The sequence below is a fragment of the Oncorhynchus clarkii genome, chromosome 19 (assembly GCF_045791955.1).
Source record: "Oncorhynchus clarkii lewisi isolate Uvic-CL-2024 chromosome 19, UVic_Ocla_1.0, whole genome shotgun sequence".
Classification (NCBI taxonomy): Eukaryota; Metazoa; Chordata; class Actinopteri; order Salmoniformes; family Salmonidae; genus Oncorhynchus; species Oncorhynchus clarkii.
This window is the reverse complement of record NC_092165.1, coordinates 40,102,141-40,119,907: the sequence shown is the minus strand read 5'-3', so window position 1 is coordinate 40,119,907 and position 17,767 is coordinate 40,102,141. Positions and strand designations below refer to the sequence as shown.

At 43.5% G+C, this 17,767-nt stretch overlaps 1 protein-coding gene across 3 annotated transcripts in view; it reads left to right on the top strand.

Annotated features, from left to right (window-relative positions):
* The window catches only part of LOC139375182 (inositol-tetrakisphosphate 1-kinase-like), a 43,785-nt gene extending 26,169 nt beyond the window's left edge, over positions 1–17,616 (top strand). For 2 of the 3 annotated variants that reach the window (XM_071116736.1, XM_071116737.1), the window contains exons 5-11: positions 591–708; positions 7,814–7,912; positions 8,445–8,485; positions 9,056–9,221; positions 13,276–13,343; positions 13,458–13,620; positions 14,197–17,465. In XM_071116736.1, the coding sequence (XP_070972837.1) occupies positions 591–708; positions 7,814–7,912; positions 8,445–8,485; positions 9,056–9,221; positions 13,276–13,343; positions 13,458–13,620; positions 14,197–14,531 (990 nt within the window). In that variant the 3' untranslated portion in view covers positions 14,532–17,465. Of the gene's footprint in view, positions 1–590; positions 709–7,813; positions 7,913–8,444; positions 8,486–9,055; positions 9,222–13,275; positions 13,344–13,457; positions 13,621–14,196 lie in introns of all 3 variants that reach the window. The other variant, XM_071116735.1, reaches the window with a different exon arrangement.
* The last annotated feature ends 151 nt before the right edge of the window (positions 17,617–17,767 follow it).

Sequence of the window (17,767 nt, the reverse complement as noted above, 5' to 3'; positions counted from 1 at the left end):
AGGAGTCATACTCAACACAGATGGATGTTCAGTCTCTAGGAAAATAGATTGTGTGTAGGCAGGCGTGTGTGTGTGTTTGTTAGGCTACATTAGACCTCTTTGCCTATGTCTAAAAATGTATTTACGTAAAAATTAGATTTCACTGGGGGGGGGGGGTGTTGACTGTTTTGCATAATGTTTAGGCCAAAGCATCTGCCAGTGTTGAAGAGTAGCTAAAATACTGACATGATGACAGGCTGGCAGGAAGCAGGACTGTGCAGAGAGGTGAAAGTGGAGAGAGTGTGAGATGGCTTGAAGAAGAGGATGGAGTGTAGAGACGAGGAGGATAGAGAGATGGGGGTGTGGTTATATAAATCAGGAAACTTCACGCTGACCTAACAGCCTGCCATGCAGGGCACAGTGATGATGACACACCACAACACAGTGGGCTTGAAGGAATGAGCAGGGTACCAAAATGGAAATACACATGAGCCCTGTCCTACTGTGAGGTGTAAGTGTTGCACAGTGTCCAGACTGCCTACATTAGCTGTGATGTGTGCTCCCTCATAATCTCCCGTGTGTGTGTGTGTGTGTGTGGTGCCTCCTTTCAGGACTACATTGAGGCCCACCCTGAGACCATCGTGCTGGATCCCCTCCCAGCCATCAGGACCCTGCTGGACCGCTGCAAGTCCTACCAGCTCATCCACAGGATAGAGGACTGCATGCAAGGTAGCCACACATGCAGCACTGGCACTGCCTCGCGCTGGTATGATTTAACTCCCAATATACCCAGTGCCACTGCCAGTCTTAGACCGCAAAAGATCCCATAGGAGTGTCTACGTGGGAATTTTTGAGTGAGTTATCTGTTGTGTCAAGGATTGGTTGTGATAACAAATTGTTTTGATTTAATTTCTGAGAAAGTGACCAGGAGATGGTGGTGTGACGTATTTCAGCGGTGGATCGTGTCACCCTGTAGTTGTGCTTCCTACCAGGTGCTTTATGCAGGCACATAACTCCCACTACGACAGCACCATCCCTCCTCTCTCCCCTCTGTGAACCCCTGGTGAACCTGGCTCCTGCCTCTACCAGAGTGTGTATTGGTTCCAGTGATGGACTAAAGCTGTATTAGCTAGAGGAGGCTGTCATCCAGCAGGCCAGCAGCACCTAGATCTTCTGTCACAGGAACCATATGGTCCCCAGTGGGCTGGGTCAGTCTGGGTCCAGAGACTGGAGCAGAGCAGTGGAATGATGGCACATTAACAACAAAGCTTTTCTCTACTGTAAACACACGTGACTCATCTGCTGTTCATTTACTGAGAACATGGCATGGGACATAAACCTGGAGCCATTACATGAAAACCCTTCTGAACTCGCACGCACCAGGTGGAGAGAGAGACAGAGACCGAAAGAGTGTGTGTATGCATGTGTGCCCACTTGAGTACACATTTTTTGTGTGTGACGTGTACTGTACACGTGTGTAGTTGTGCAGTGCTTGTGGGTGGCATGTTCAGCTACATGGAACGATTCAGTGTAATCCTGGGTCAGAGGAATAGATCAGAGATGTCTCCGAATGTAAAGTGGCGTCAGTTGCTTAAAATATAACACCGAAAATTGCAGTTTTTTTCTCTCCCAAATAGACATGTTGGTGGTTATGTAACAAGGTCTGTAAGCTGTCTGAATTTAGGAAAGCCTCTGTGTCCTATGGGTTCACACGACTATGTGGGGGGGGGTCTTACACTTCGGACATGGTTGGATAAGGGGCCTGCTATAATGATGTGATGCATCTGCTATTGAGTGACTGAAGTGGTGAACCTTTTGAATACTCTGATGCTGTAGTTTTCACCTAGAAGATTCTGGAAGGTTGGACTGGGATGTTGAAATGTAAACCGTCAGATCGCATTACAACATGACAAGAAGAAAACTCGTGAATTAAAGTGTTCGTGTCTGTAGTCAATAGTGCTGAGCGATTGACCGAAATGTAGGTTATTCTTTAGTTTTTTTGCTAATTGACCGTCGGTTAAGTTATTAGAATTCCATTTAGCTCGATGTGCAGTTTATTTAGAGAAATCAGTTCAAGTCTGAACTGTGCGATGTAGGGAATTGTAGTTTCCAACAGGCCAATATTCTACATAGTTTAGTGCATAAAAGTGGTAATTAACTACAATGACCATAATCCTTTGCTTTAACTTGTCTGCTCTGTGAGGAGCAGACACTGAGAGAAGAGTGAACACTTAATCGAGAGGGATAGAAAGCAGTTGCTTTGCGAGCCCGAAAATACATGAGCTAAGTGATTGGGAGTTGGTATTCAGCAGTCATAAAAGTCAGCAAATAAAACAGTCATCAAATAAAACACAATTTTGATTAAGTAATGTGAATAAATTATGCCGTAATGGTCAGTCATTACCACCATGGGACTTTTATTAATTGTTTTATTCAGTATTACAACATTTAACCCACATAATGCACAGTGCAATTAATGTAAAAAAAAAAAATTGTTACAGAAAACCGTGATTTATTTATTTTATAATCGAGCCAAAACCAGTGACCTAAAATTACTCCGCTCTGGTCGTCAACAACCGTGGCTGGTGCTGGTGGGAGCATGGAGGGGAGAGGAGAGGAGAGGAGGGGAGGGTTGTTGGAGCAAAGATTTTCTATTATATTGACAAGATAGTTGTGACCGCTCTAACAATGGAAATTAAATGCATGTCCTCGAAGGTGGAGGCAAGATCAGGTGGGACCATTCTAGCCAATGAGAGGGCAGATGCGCATGTGAACAAGAAGCACAACGCTGATGTACAGTTGGTGCGTCTACTTATCAATGCATTCGTAACAACCAAACCATTACGGAACTTCTGTTTGACCAAATAAGCCTCACATAGCAAATTAGAAATTAAAACATTTTGTTCACCAAATTTGACACTCATGGACCTCGCTTTGTGATCTTATTTTCGTGGACAGATTTTGTCTGGCATGAAACCTCTTCTCCTCTTCCTGTTTGGTTGTAATGAGAGTGGAAAGTCCAAAGTGCACACTCTGGCACGGCCACTTCCTCCTCCTTATCAGTGGAGACCATGTAGCCCCAGTGCAGTGCTGGCTGCCCAGTACCAGAGGCTGTGGAGAGCCTGCCATGGTCAGAGGGCTGCCTGAGTGGCTGAGAATAGTACTCAATGGGAGGAAACACTAGAGCTTTGTGCTTGTTTGTGTGTAAGCTGATACATGTTAAACTTCTATAACTGTACTTGGAGATCAGTAGACAGCCCTGTGAAATGTTTGCCTAAGAACACAGGGTTTGCCTAAGAACACAGGGTTTGCCTAAGAACACAGGGTTTGCCTAACAAGACAGGGGTTGCCTAACTAGACAGGGGTTGCCTAACTAGACAGGGGTTGCCTAACTAGACAGGGGTTGCCTAACTAGACAGGGGTTGCCTAACTAGACAGGGGTTGCCTAACTAGACAGGGGTTAGTCCTCCTGGTCCCATTAGTCTCCTCTACACCACATGACTCATTGTTCCGCTCATCAGCTTTCCAGAGTGTTGTCGAAGTCTGTTTTGGCAGGGCGGTTGTTTACTTTAGGTGGTGGAATCCACTCTTTTCCGTTTAGAAGTCAGCCTTGCTGCCTCCATATTTCACTTGGTGTTTGTAAAGATGGCAACAGTCGTCAGGCTGTACAACGTGAAGGATCTCATTCAGGGTGCTCTTCGTCTTGGTATTTCTTTTCCACTTCAAAAGAGAGGGACTGGGACTAGGACACCCTTAAATGAACAGATGTTTTTGTGGAATCAAACTGAACCAGACTTGAGGTATTTGTTTAACCAGATTATGGTAGTGCTTTGTTATGTGGGGAGTATTTGGTGTCCACATAAATCTAATGTTTCTGTGGTTCAAACGCGACCAACAATAACAAGTGTCCTGCTGATGCAATAAGTCAATCTTTATACAAAGGCTCATCAGATGAAAGAAAAAGAGCTGCTGAGGACCGCACAGACACATCCAGGCCCATCCCCAGCACAGAATAGTCAGCATGGGCTGAATAAAAACCACTAAGATTGATTGCCTTGCTTACATAAAGACTGCCTTTAAAGCAGTTCACTGTTACTTTATGGACCTGTTCTGTTCGATTGATCTGATGAAGTTAATCAAGACGTCAGTGGAGGTGCGCTACGACGCCGAGTTGAAGATGTTGTTCTCTCACAAAGATTAATGGCTCATTTTATTTTCACTGTAAACTCCTTACAGCGGGATATGGAGAATTATGGGTTTACTTGCAGGGCACACAGAGTTTGGAGTTCAATTTGACATATTGAAAACATCCCTGGTTTGGCTCTGAGCAAGGGAATAGAAGAGGAGCTGGTAATACTAGGAATGTAGCCTTAAATAGCAACATTTAGATTTCAATTTACTGTTAACAGTGGACTTGTACCAGTATAGGCCTACTTGGTAATCCTTTGATAATGCTGATAACTTTTGCAAAGAAAATGTGAAGGTCAGTTTCACCTGTGGCTGCTTGCCTTTATAGAAAGAGTTCACTAGTGTCCAGTATGAACATTCCAATCAGCCAGGCCTCCTTTTAGACTGTCCTGTTTTTTCCTTTAAGGATCAAACCCTATTTATAACATCCTTTTAAGATGAGAATCTCTCATTTTAATTGGGTGTTTTGTCATGGTAGTATTGGGTCTGGTATAGTCCTGTCCTGCTCCAGATCCACAAACTCTGAGCGGTTCCACAGCGTCAGGCCAGCCAGTAGTGTATGCTGTCTGCCTCGAGTCGGACTGACGTCCCGTAAACGTCTGCTGAGTGCACACAGTGTTTAGACAGAGGAGGAGATTGATCCCCTGCACTCAGAGCCAAACGGCCAGGGCCAAGCACGACGCCAACGCATAACACACAGACCGTGTGCTTCACTCACCATCCTCATATCTCCTCTTGTCTCTCTGTATCTGGGCCTGATGCTTCCAAATGGGCTTTTTTTTGTTGCTCAAGTCACGATCCACAGGTATGGGAACATGTGATGGCGGTCTTTTTGGATTTAAAGTCCGTTTTTGTTCTCACAGATAAAATACATGTTGGGTCTTTGGATTGTTTTTGAGTGACGTTAGTCCGACATTACTATCCCCTCCCACAACAACAGCAGTGTGAGTGTGAATTCTGAGCTCAGCTCAGTGGGGTGATGGGTAAACCCTCCAGGCCTCTGTCTCACTCAACACGCCACACTCCTAGGCTGCTGCCACGTCTCCATTGATGGTCACTGACAGAACAGGAGCACCACAGACAAATACAAGTTAAGGAGCACAGAGTACAATCACATTTTGTCTTGTATTAACAATCAAGTGATGTTTGTTTGTGCCTAGGTTATTTTTTAATGTATGTTTAGCTACCTTAAAATCAGTCTGAAAGCATTCTATATTTACGCATTTTTTTTAACTTGTATTTCATTAAGTTGATTCTTCTATTGTTATTAAATGTTCTGTTGGTAATTTATTGCTTCCTTTTTGTTGATTATTTTTTAATTTAATTGATTTTTTTTTAAGGTTTTGTTTTGATAAGAACCTACCCTATCCGTATTAGGGGATTGTGATTGGCTACATTACATATAGGTCAAATCGCATGCTGGCAAAATGGGAAGCAGACCCATGGCTTTGACACCTTGGTGATCCCCCTACTTCCTCCAATCACTCCTCCCCTCCTGAGTCAGCTGCTCATGACTGCCTGGGCGATCACTCCCTGACTGGTCTGAAGCGCAAGTTATCTTGTGTAGTGTATGTAAAGATGGTGGATAAATGAAGTTGTTTACTGTTGAAAAAAATATAATTCATTGACTGTGTATGAACCAGAAAAGTGTGAGATTTGTCTACCTTTTCTGTATTTGATGTATGCTCTCCACATCCACAATGTGATCATTGAGCTGTGTGTCTGTGCAGCCTATCTGCGACCACAGCTCAGCAGCATTCAGTAGTATAGCCACTAGCCAGTGTAATACAGTCCTGTGGGCTTCTCCTGACCTCAGCACAACTCACCGGAAGCACCAACATCACATTGCCCACACAACACAAACACTGTAGTGTTTCTATTGTGTTTTTGGCATCAGCAGCAATATGCCAGCGCTTGGTTTGGCCCGGACACTGATTTTCTGTGTCAAACCAGCTGCCTTATCTCCGATAGCCAGGAAATTACTGCAGAGCCCCAGAACTTTAATATAGCAGAGCTCCAGACTGCGACCATTTAGTTGCATTTTGCGACCCTTTGACTTGGCTGTGCAAGTTAAAACTATGATTTTGGTCAAACAGTACACCTAAAATAAAGTGCTTTAATTTCTGCTATGAAAGAGCCTACCCTGCCCATGCAGTGCCCGTTTTGCCGTGGTCGGCCGGCATCGGCTTCTGAGGCTCACTCCCACTCCCTCTCCCTCCAGCTGTGGACTCTATTATGAGGGTGAGAGAAATGCATTATTTAAAAATAAGTTGTGGTAAAACACTAACACAGTTTTGAAAACAGGTATGCTGTTTTCTAGCTGAAGAGAGGAGGGTTTCGGCTTTATTAGGGGTGTTATTATAATCATATTATGAACCCCTTTTTTTAAATAACGGATGTTTCTGGTATGTCTTTGAGATGTGGCGCACGCAAGCTGCACATTGGCCATTTGCAAAATCCGAAAATTCTGGAGCCCTATTTTGACAGAAAAATCTAGCAACGAAAGCCTAATTGTCAACCCAAAATTCATGTCAATCACTGGTTTATGTTGCACATAAAAATACTTCAATCATACATTCCTGCTGGGATGTGTTTGACGATTTATTTATTTCATCATACTATAATCACTCCGTAGTATTTTTTTCAATAAAGCACCATGGATGACTTTTTTTAAATGACTAATTTGTTATATTGCGTTACGCCAGGAGAACGTTTTTAGGTGCTTCCAAATTATGTACTGGTGCCACCAGGGGAAAACGTTAGTCTGGATCGCTGTATTGGCTTACATGAGGGCAGATTTACTGTGTTCTACCTGCAGGATGTTTGTCCATCATTTCCTGGGATGGTAGAACCTCTTACTTCAAGTCTTATGAGAGGAGATGGCTGCAGGCCACTATGTAAACAATGAGAATGAAGCTCTGATTCAATTCTCCAAAGTGCTACACAGTCTGGGTGACAAGCACTCCCATCCTGAGTATGTGTACTCTGTATGTACACCTGTCTGGTTTTGGAAGAGCTGTGGACTTGTCTGGTGTATGTTGTCTGTCGGTCTAGTAGTCTTTGTTGTTTTCTGTCTGGTCCTGATCTATGTGTTGTCTGGTGCTGTGGCGTCTCTGGGCGGAGCAGGCCAGACAGAGTTGGCAGCTTTCTTGTTTATTTATTTGAACAGGAGCCTGTTCTCCTCTCTCCCTCCTCTGCTCCTCCCTCAGGTGGCAGCTGTGTGTTTTGGGGTTCCCTAATCCAGCTGTATAAAGGAAAGCAATGACACACAGGTGGTGTGTTTGTGTATCTAAAATTAGATGGCCTTCTGCCTCTGTTATCAGATGACAAGTAGCTTTCTTGTCTGTGTTTTGGCTGTGTGAGTAGGGTATGTTTGGCGTCACAGGTAAAAAAATATATATAAAAAAACTAGCCATCTGAGAGAATACGTCAGTCAGTGTGTTTTGAGTTTCTGTGTGCGTGAGAGTCTGTTCTTGGATAGTCAGGCTGAAACAAAGGACTTCTGAATGACATGCTTAGATATTATTTTCCTTCAACAGATTCTCTGATATTAAGATGGGGGTTTCCTTCCTAGTTCCTACTCTCTTACTCATCTCCTTTCCTTCCTCTGTCTCCCCTCCCTCTCTTCATCTCCCTTCCTCACTAGATGAGAGAATCTGCTCTCCCCCGTTCATGGTTCTGAACACAGAGTGTGGTCCAGATACACTGGAGAAGATTGAGAAGCATGGACTCACTTTCCCATTTAGTAAGTCCCTCCCTTTCCTGTTTGATAGAGGAAGAGGAATTGTCACTTGACCCAGATGATTACACAGGGTCCTTCCTCCTAGCTTTGTAGGGGTTGACATTAGGAAACAATTTGTAGTGAGGGGGAAACTGCCAAACACTCTAAAAAAACAACAACCTGGTTTTAGTATCCACACATTAGCTACACCGCAATTAGTTTATTATTTAGGAGAGTGGTGTGGTTTAATCCTGATGTTACTTTTCAGTGTTGAACTATAAATATCTTGGTTTAACTTCTGGAAGTTAATTTTTAGCTTAATTATTTTCAAACCCTCCTCTATTTTTAAGCCACCTTGTATGTCCAATTTACCTAGCTTTCTTGTCTGCAGACAGCCATTTATGGAGCGGGGCTTTTGAAAGTTGTGGTCAGTGTAAAAATAACCCTCTGTCATCTTGTGACGGTCATGTTTTTTCTCAACGGATGCCATTGGGAAAGTGTGGTTTCCTCACAAACATTTTCAACCTGTTCTTCTTCCTCTCCCTCCATCTCTCAGTTTGCAAAACACGAGTAGCCCATGGAACCAACTCCCACGAGGTAAGAGCCACCAGGGTCATGGTGGGGAAGGGGGATACCTAGTCAGTTGCACAACTGAATGTATTCAACTGAAATGTGTCTTCCGCATTTAACCCAACCCCTCTGAATCAGAGAGGTGCGGGGGGGCTGCCTTAATCGACCTCCACGTCATCATCGCCTGGGGAACAGTTGTTGGTTAACTGTGTTGCTCAAGGGCAGATATTTCTTTACACCTTGCCGGCTCAGGGATTCAAACCAGACCTTTCGGTTACTAGCCCCAACGCTCTTAATCGCTAGGCAACCTGCGCTTAGGGTCACAGATTAATCACACCCTCGATCGTTAGCTAAATCCCTGTAATCCATTAGTGTCTCTAACTAGATAATCATTTAACACATCAAACACTCTACAGTTCTGTCAGCCCAATCAATAGCTGCTTCTCCGTCCGCCCTTATGGTCAACATTCATACATGTTTCTGTCATTGAACCAGTCAAGTCAGTGGAAACGGGTTAGATGGATGTTATGGTATATGGACAAGTTTATGAATGAAATGAGATGAACTGTATTGATGACCTCTTCTCCCTCTCCACAGATGGCCATCATCTTCAGTGAGGAGGACCTGAAGGATGTGAAGCCTCCGTGTGTGATCCAGAGCTTCATCAACCACAATGCGGTCCTCTACAAGGTGTTTGTGGTGGGGGAGTCCTACACACTGGTGGAGAGACCATCCCTCAAGAACTTCCCCGCTGGACCAGCAGGTGAGGAGGACCCAGGAGACTGTCTATTTATGGGCACACAGCGTGCCATTTCTGAGGAAAGCCTACAGCACTGCTGTCCTCCTAACAGGCCCAATAAATTACCTCATAAAGGCTTTTAAACATCTTCAAGACTGGACTCCCACTCTCTTTAAAAAAAGGGAGTGCAGTGGACTTGGTTGTTTATAAATGTTGGTCAACTTGTTTTTTCTTTAATTGATTTCATTCTCTAGAGGAAGAGCATGGTGTACAGTCATATCTTATTCCTGTATGGCAACCAGTTGTTTTCGATACCAAACGTCATGAGGCAATCAGAGCATTGATTAGGCTGAAGTAATCTGAATGTGGCCCTTTTCCGTGACAGAATAAGCTGCACCATTTGCATCCACTACAGTAAAAGCCCTCATGCAAACCAGTCTGGGCTTCAGTGGAATCGTCGGCTTTTACCTTCTGAAAGAGACTAGGGTCATCTCTGTGTGCTGCAGCACAGTGAAACATGCAGTAAAGTGACCTGAAAGAGACTAGGGTCATCTCTGTGTGCTGCAGCACAGTGAAACATGCAGTAAAGTGACCTGAAAGAGACTAGGGTCATCTCTGTGTGCTGCAGCACAGTGAAACATGCAGTAAAGTGACCTGAAAGAGACTAGGGTCATCTCTGTGTGCTGCAGCACAGTGAAACATGCAGTAAAGTGACCTTCTGAAAGAGACTAGGGTCATCTCTGTGTGCTGCAGCACAGTGAAACATGCAGTAAAGTGACCTTCTGAAAGAGACTAGGGTCATCTCTGTGTGCTGCAGCACAGTGAAACATGCAGTAAAGTGACCTGAAAGAGACTAGGGTCATCTCTGTGTGCTGCAGCACAGTGAAACATGCAGTAAAGTGACCTTCTAAAGAGACTAGGGTCATCTCTGTGTGCTGCAGCACAGGGAAACATGCAGTAAAGTGACCTTCTGAAAGAGACTAGGGTCATCTCTGTGTGCTGCAGCACAGGGAAACATGCAGTAAAGTGCCCCGACCTGCCACACACGCACCACACCTATGCTACTGTATACACAGAGTGCCGTCCAGGGCGTTGGCCAGGGCGTTGGCCAGATTTAAAACAAACCCGCACTATATATAGAGCAGACAAAATTGATTATAAACAAAGGGAGGTAGAGAAGGGAGGACTGTGTTAGGTAAGGAGAGAGGGGTTGGGTGTTTAAGCACCTCAGTGTTGTGAAAGAGGGCCTGGTGTCAGGCGAAGATAAGGTCCCATTCCACCGCCCACGCTCCCAGCAGAGGTGATATGTGCCTAGGGGTCTTTCCTTCAGCTTTCCTGGGAATGATTTGTGTAGCTAACGCTTCCAGTATTACCACACCCTGGTAGTCCGAGGCCCTGGGCTCGTTTCGGACAAAGTCCTGCTTTACTTCAATCCTTCCTCACCCTCTCCTTCTTTATAAAGCCATCGCTTGGTGTTAGATTGATTTCCAGCCCTACCCAATGTAAAGGGAGTAATCCATTTGTCTTGTTAGAACCTCGCTACAAGGCACACATTTGTAATCATTGTCTGTTTTTGCTTGAGGGAAATCCCTGCGCTGAGTCAGACCAAATTACCAGCCATATCCCTATTACCAGCTACATGACTGGTAATGGGGATATACAGTGCCTTGTGAAAGTATTCGCCCCCCTTGAACTTTGCGACCTTTTGCCACATTTCAGACTTCAAACATAAAGATATAAAACTGTATTTTTTTGTGAAGAATCAACAACAAGTGGGACACAATCATGAAGTGGAACAACATTTATTGGATATTTCAAACTTTTTTAACAAATCAAAAACTGAAATATTGGGCGTGCAAAATGATTCAGACCCTTTACTTTCAGTGCAGCAAACTCTCTCCAGAAGTTCAGTGAGGATCTCTGAATGATCCAATGTTGACCTAAATGACTAATGATGGTAAATACAATCCACCTGTGTGTAATCAAGTCTCCGTATAAATGCACCTGCACTGTGATAGTCTCAGAGGTCCGTTAAAAGCGCAGAGAGCATCATGAAGAACAAGGAACACACCAGGCAGGTCCGAGATACTGTTGTGAAGAAGTTTAAAGCCGGATTTGGATACAAAAAGATTTCCCAAGCTTTAAACATCCCAAGAAGCACTGTGCAAGCGATAATATTGAAATGGAAGGAGTATCAGACCACTGCAAATCTACCAAGACCTGGCCGTCCCTCTAAACTTTCAGCTCATACAAGGAGAAGACTGATCAGAGATGCAGCCAAGAGGCCCATGATCACTCTGGATGAACTGTAGAGATCTACAGCTGAGGTGGGAGACTCTGTCCATAGGACAACAATCAGTCGTATATTGCACAAATCTGGCCTTTATGGAAGAGTGGCAAGAAGAAAGCCATTTCTTAAAGATATCCATAAAAAGTGTAGTTTAAAGTTTGCCACAAGCCACCTGGGGGAGACACCAAACATGTGGAAGAAGGTGCTCTGGTCAGATGAAACCAAAATTGAACTTTTTGGCAACAATGCAAAATGTTATGTTTGGCGTGAAAGCAACACAGCTCATCCCTCTGAACACACCATCCCCACTGTCAAACATGGTGGTGGCAGCATCATGGTTTGGGCCTGCTTTTCTTCAGCAGGGACAGGGAAGATGGTTGATGGGAAGATGGATGGAGCCAAATACAGGACCATTCTGGAAGAAAACCTGATGGAGTCTGCAAAAGACCTGAGACTGGGACGGAGATTTGTCTTCCAACAAGACAATGATCCAAAACATAAAGCAAAATCTACAATGGAATGGTTCAAAAATAAACATATCCAGGTGTTAGAATGGCCAAGTCAAAGTCCAGACCTGAATCCAATCGAGAATCTGTGGAAAGAACTGAAAACTGCTGTTCACAAATGCTCTCCATCCAACCTCACTGAGCTCGAGCTGTTTTGCAAGGAGGAATGGGAAAAAATTTCAGTCTCTCGATGTGCAAAACTGATAGAGACATACCCCAAGCGACTTACAGCTGTAATCGCAGCAAAAGGTGGCGCTACAAAGTATTAACTTAAGGGGGCTGAATAATTTTGCACGCCCAATTTTTCAGCTTTTGATTTGTTAAAAAAGTTTGAAATATCCAATAAATGTCGTTCCACTTCATGATTGTGTCCCACTTGTTGTTGATTCTTCACAAAAAAATACAGTTTTATATCTTTATGTTTGAAGCCTGAAATGTGGCAAAAGGTTGCAAAGTTCAAGGGGGCCGAATACTTTCGCAAGGCACTGTACATTGTGTACAAAACATTGTTGAAACACACAGGAAACTGTTGAGCGTGAAAAACCCAGAAGCATTGCAGTTTGAAGTGGATTTAAAAAGTGACCTCTAAGGGTTCATAGCTGTCACCTGGTCAGTCTGTCATGGAAGGAGTCCGTAACGTTTAGTACACTCAGTTTATTAAGGCCATTGAAATGGAGTGATGTATGACCATTACAAGTAGGAGTTGTGTGCGTAAGATATGTATTTTTTTGCCAGACATTCAGTTTATTTTCATGTGTTAAATTATCCAAATTCTTCATTAGGCTTTACTTTGGCTTTAGTGTTTGTTTTTATAATGATTAGAGATGGTTAAGATAATTGAGCAGCACATGTGAGGAATGAATGGATCTTGCATGCTTGTTGGAGGGAATAGAGCACCCCTCTAACACTCAAACAAAAATATTATTCATGGGATTTCTGGTAATGTAATCTTGAGGACACATGCACGCAAGGCCAACGGCAGCTAATATACGCAAGCCTAGAATTTATTTGATGTTAACATCACTGTCAATTTTTTTTATTGCGCGGTACCTTCCCATTAGTGCACTTGAACTTGAATGTGATACTGGTACCACTTCATTCATTGTTTATGGCTGCTCCTGTGCCTTTGTTTCCATCAACCAGTGGACTTTGCTGGACATTTGTCGCTCAAATTAGTTTTTGCTACCTCCTAGTGCCTGAGATGAGAACTGTACACCCATAACAAATAGTTCAGTAGAGGTAATGTGTCATCTGACTAAAGTACATGTTTTCTCCATTACAGACAGAAAAGCAATTTTCTTCAACAGTCATAATGTATCAAAGCCAGAGTCCTCTTCAGACTTGACTTCTGTAAGTACAATACATTAACATACTTAAAATCATATCACCTATATCTGTTTAAAACCAGTGTTATTAAATGCCCCTAGTTCAGTAGACTCAGACTTAGTTTTCTTCCTGCCACAGAGGGACAACGTGGAGGGGGTGTCCCAGCCACCCAGTGATGATGTCATCAGAGAGCTGTCCAGGTCCTTGCGACAGGCGCTGGGCGTGTCCTTGTTTGGCATCGACGTCATCATCAACAACCTCACGGGCCAACACGCCGTCATCGACATCAATGCATTCCCTGGTGAGTGGTTTGTTCCTCTGCCGTAGGGAGTAGGAGTAGATGTGTGTTTCTGTTGAAGTCTACGATGGATGGGCATTCATACTCAGTTTTACCATCTCTACCAGTATGTCATCTCAAGTCTTTGAGAGATTGCTTTAAGGCATTGATAGCCTGCGTGACATGGTCTTGCTTGGAGACGGAGACTAGGTGTCTCGGAGAGAGTAAGCTCAACAATGATGTCATCAGCAGTCTTAAATGAGCATTGAGCACGCTCAGAGGCGAGTCTAGCATGCCTCTCTTGACTAGGGCTGTCGCTATGGTAACACTGTTCTCGGGTTGCACTCTGTTGCCACCTTTGACGGTTGGAGTGTGAGGAGAATGGTACTAAGCTAATCCCTACTTTCACAAACATTCACCCTTTGTGCCTCAAGGACAGAAGCTAGGCAGTCAAAATACAAGCAAGAAGTCCTAAAATAACTACAAGACAATTTTATTCATTTACCTCTACTGTACTGTTACCATCAGCTGCCCTCTGTATTGGAGGTGGGATATAAGCATCGGTAAGCCATGTCTCAAGGCTCACCCTCTTCTCTCCAGGTTACGAGGGTGTCCCAGAGTTCTTCAACGACCTCCTGACCCACATCACCAGTGTGCTTCAGGCTCACTCCCCCGACAGCCCCCCAGCCCGCGGGCAGCCCAAAAGCCTGGCATCCAGCCATACCCCCATCGCTACGGTGCCCACAGCCCCGACCCCGGACTCCCCAGGCTGCTGCAGCATGCTGGGGAAGGACGCCAGCAGCAGCCCCTGGATCGTGGAGGGGGATGGGAACCTGAAGGGCCCCCGCCAGAGACTGGGCTGTAACTCAGCCATGTCCCCCAACTTCCAGCAACACTGTGTGTCCACGATAGCCACCAAGGCTTCCTCCCAATGACTGCCATCCTCTTCCCCCTTAGCCCCCACCCTGTTCTAACCGCGAACAAAAACAGATTATGATAATGGTGACGATAATGAATAATAATCATAATAATTATGATATTAAGTATAATATATCTGTAATCTAAAACCAACTTTTTCAATGTAGGTCTTGATGGTGATTGGGTCTTTGATCTTTTCTTTTCTGCCTTTTGGATTTTTTTTGTTTGGTTTAATAAGACTTACAGTAATGTGAACTTTTGGGAACTCTGCTTGCTTAGTTGCTGATTTAGTTTCTCTCTGTGAAATCTCTGTAATCAAGTGGTCCACATGAGGTGGTTGGGGGACTAGCCATGTCTGACCTTTGACTGCAGCAGTAAAGAAAAGGGCAATTAAACATATGCTCCAGGCACACAGGCACGTTCACACATTTCCTGCATTTAAACTCACTAGTGATGTGTGTCTGAATGCCACTCTGTCATGTGTGGTTAGGGTAGAAGGGATGTATGGCTAGAGGATTGTCTGTATTCTAATACTCCTCCACTGGTTTGGACCAGCTGCCTGTGACTTAAAGCGGAAGAGCCCACTCTGTTGCAAGAAAGTCATGGGATCTTGGTGGACATTAGATTAGGGCGATATCTATCGTCTTTTAAGGTATACCGGTATGGATCCTCATACCAGTATGGATTTTTACAAAACCGTCTAACACGTCAAACTCATTCTACGGAGGACCGAGTGTCTGCAGGTTTTTGCTCTTCCCATGTACTTGATTGATGAATTAAGGTCACTAATTAGTAGTGGGGTGGCAGGTAGCCTAGTGGTTAGAGCGTTGGATCAGTAACCGAAAGGTTGCTGGATTGAATCCCAGAGCTGACAAGGTAAAAAATCTGTCATTCTGCGCCTGAGCAGAGCTGTTAATTCACTGTTCCCCGGACGCCAAAGACGTGGATGTTGATTAAGGCAGCCCCCCCCCCGCACCTTTTCTGATTCAGAGGAGTTGGGTTAAATGCGAAAGACACATTTCAGTTGAAGGCATTCAGTTGTACAACTGACTAGGTATCCCCCTTTCCCCTTGTGAGGAACTCCCCTCACCTGGTTTTCTAGGTCTTAATTGAAAGGAAAAACCAAAAACCGGCAGACATTTGGCCCTCTGTGGAATGAGTTTGACACCGAAGGTCTATAACGAGCTGTTGATACAGTGCTATATAAATGAAAAGTTGGGACTACTTCACTATCAGTGTTGCCCTAGTTTGGTTGTGTATATAACAATCAGCATGGAGAAATGTTTTTGTTGGTTGCCATCCTAGGGTCATGCACTACTCATAAAACATATTCAGAACTTTCATTATTCAGACTAAAATTCAACTAAAATTATGCCAAATACCGCCATAGCATCAAAATGGGGAAAGATATTGTGATAATATATATATATTGGCCAAGTTGCCCAGCCCTACATTAGATACAATTTCAATTGAACGCTGTTTACTTTCTTGTGTGCCATCTTATTGGCAAGGCTCTTGTCATGTCAATTTCATAGTCTTCACAACTACAGAAAACACAATCTTTTCTATCAAGATGTATGTAGCACGAAAGTCTGAAAATGCCTGAATAATCCTTTTGATCACACCTGATTATAAACATTTGTCAGCAGTAAAAGGGGAAAAAATAAATCTCTTCATGTGACCAAGTTAAATATGGAATGTTTATAAAGGCCTTTGAGTGTTTATGTCAGATGTGGTTGAGGTTTATACAGGTGTTTTATGCAAGTACTAAGAAGTCCATGTCCCTGCTTCTCAACTTGATTTGCGTTCCTCCAGCTGAAAGATGAGGATCACATTCCGTTTGTATATGTGGGTGTTTTCGAGAAGAATTCCAATGCTTTAGTGAAAATAACCTGACTGTCACACAGTACTGTTTTATGGACTTGAAATGACTGGACACAGGAAACTCTCCCTCCATTACGACTCAATGGAACGGTATGTTCAATTGGTATTGAACACACTAAATCGGCAAGTTTATTTTTGTGACCATTAAATTAATTGTTCTTGATTACAATGCTAAGGATATTTTTGTTTGTTTTTACTTTCAGCCTTATTGACAGCAGACTCCTGCACCTATTAAACAGTGAAACACCCTGTAGTCCACCTGCTGCGCTCTCTTGTATAGCTGGTATCGACAGACGCCAAACTCCCTGTATGAATCCTATTGTCCAGCTGCTGTCCTTTTGAGGTGGCACAAAATAAGAGAGAACATCTAATTTGCTCCTAATGTTCACTGTGAGAGAACCATTTAGTTTTTACTTCTATTTGACTGAAATGTAAATGTTAACATCTTTGTCATGATTTCCTAAGAACAATTTATTTAGCGATTTTATGGGGGGAAATTATTTTTTTAATAAATGGAGTGAGCAAGTTGAACAAACAATGGATGTTTGTCAGACGAGTAGTGAAATAGTTAAGTTTCATTTGCCAACCAACTTCGAGACCAAGCAGCTTAGTTGCCACTGTCGTCACCCTTAGTAAGCATCCAGTTGAAGTGCAAGGAAAAGAGTACAGGGCTGCCAACTCAATGTAAAAACAATAGGGCATTTACTTGAGCACAGGCTCTTAGTCCTTCAGCATGTACGTAGAATAAGTAGGCTAGCAAATTGAATCGACACAGAGGTTACTTAGCCCCAATGGCCTAGTGACAATGACTGACAATCTAAACCGTTTAGCCATTCCACCTGCAGCCCTCCGGGACTAGCGTTGAGTAGCAATGCTCCTAAAGCCTTTCCTAGTGAAGACACAGATCCTCAACCCTGTAAACAGTGACAAAGGAGAGGATGTCTTAACCAAGCCATGCCCAGTATGTTGTGAAAACACTGACATTTCTGTACACAACTATACTGTGTCTCGCATTGTTTTTCATTGTGCTTCTAAATGGGAAATAAATATTACCCCTACTTACAACCTTTATCATTTTTTCACCCTGACAATGTCATTGCTTTGAGCTTCCATCTGAAAATGTTATGTATCAGTTGTTAAGAAACTAATTCTAAACAATTACTTTATTAAATGGCTATGCCAAAAGGGGAAAAAATAATCCCCCCTTTTTTAAACCAATATCGTTGAGAAATTGCCATTACTATTCTAGTACTTCAGCCCAGATAATGAGAAACAGTAAGTTAATAAATTAATTCCCACAATGTTGTATTGGGTTTCTTACACTTGATAGGCCTCATGTTCATGTCCTGCATATCAATACCATACACCA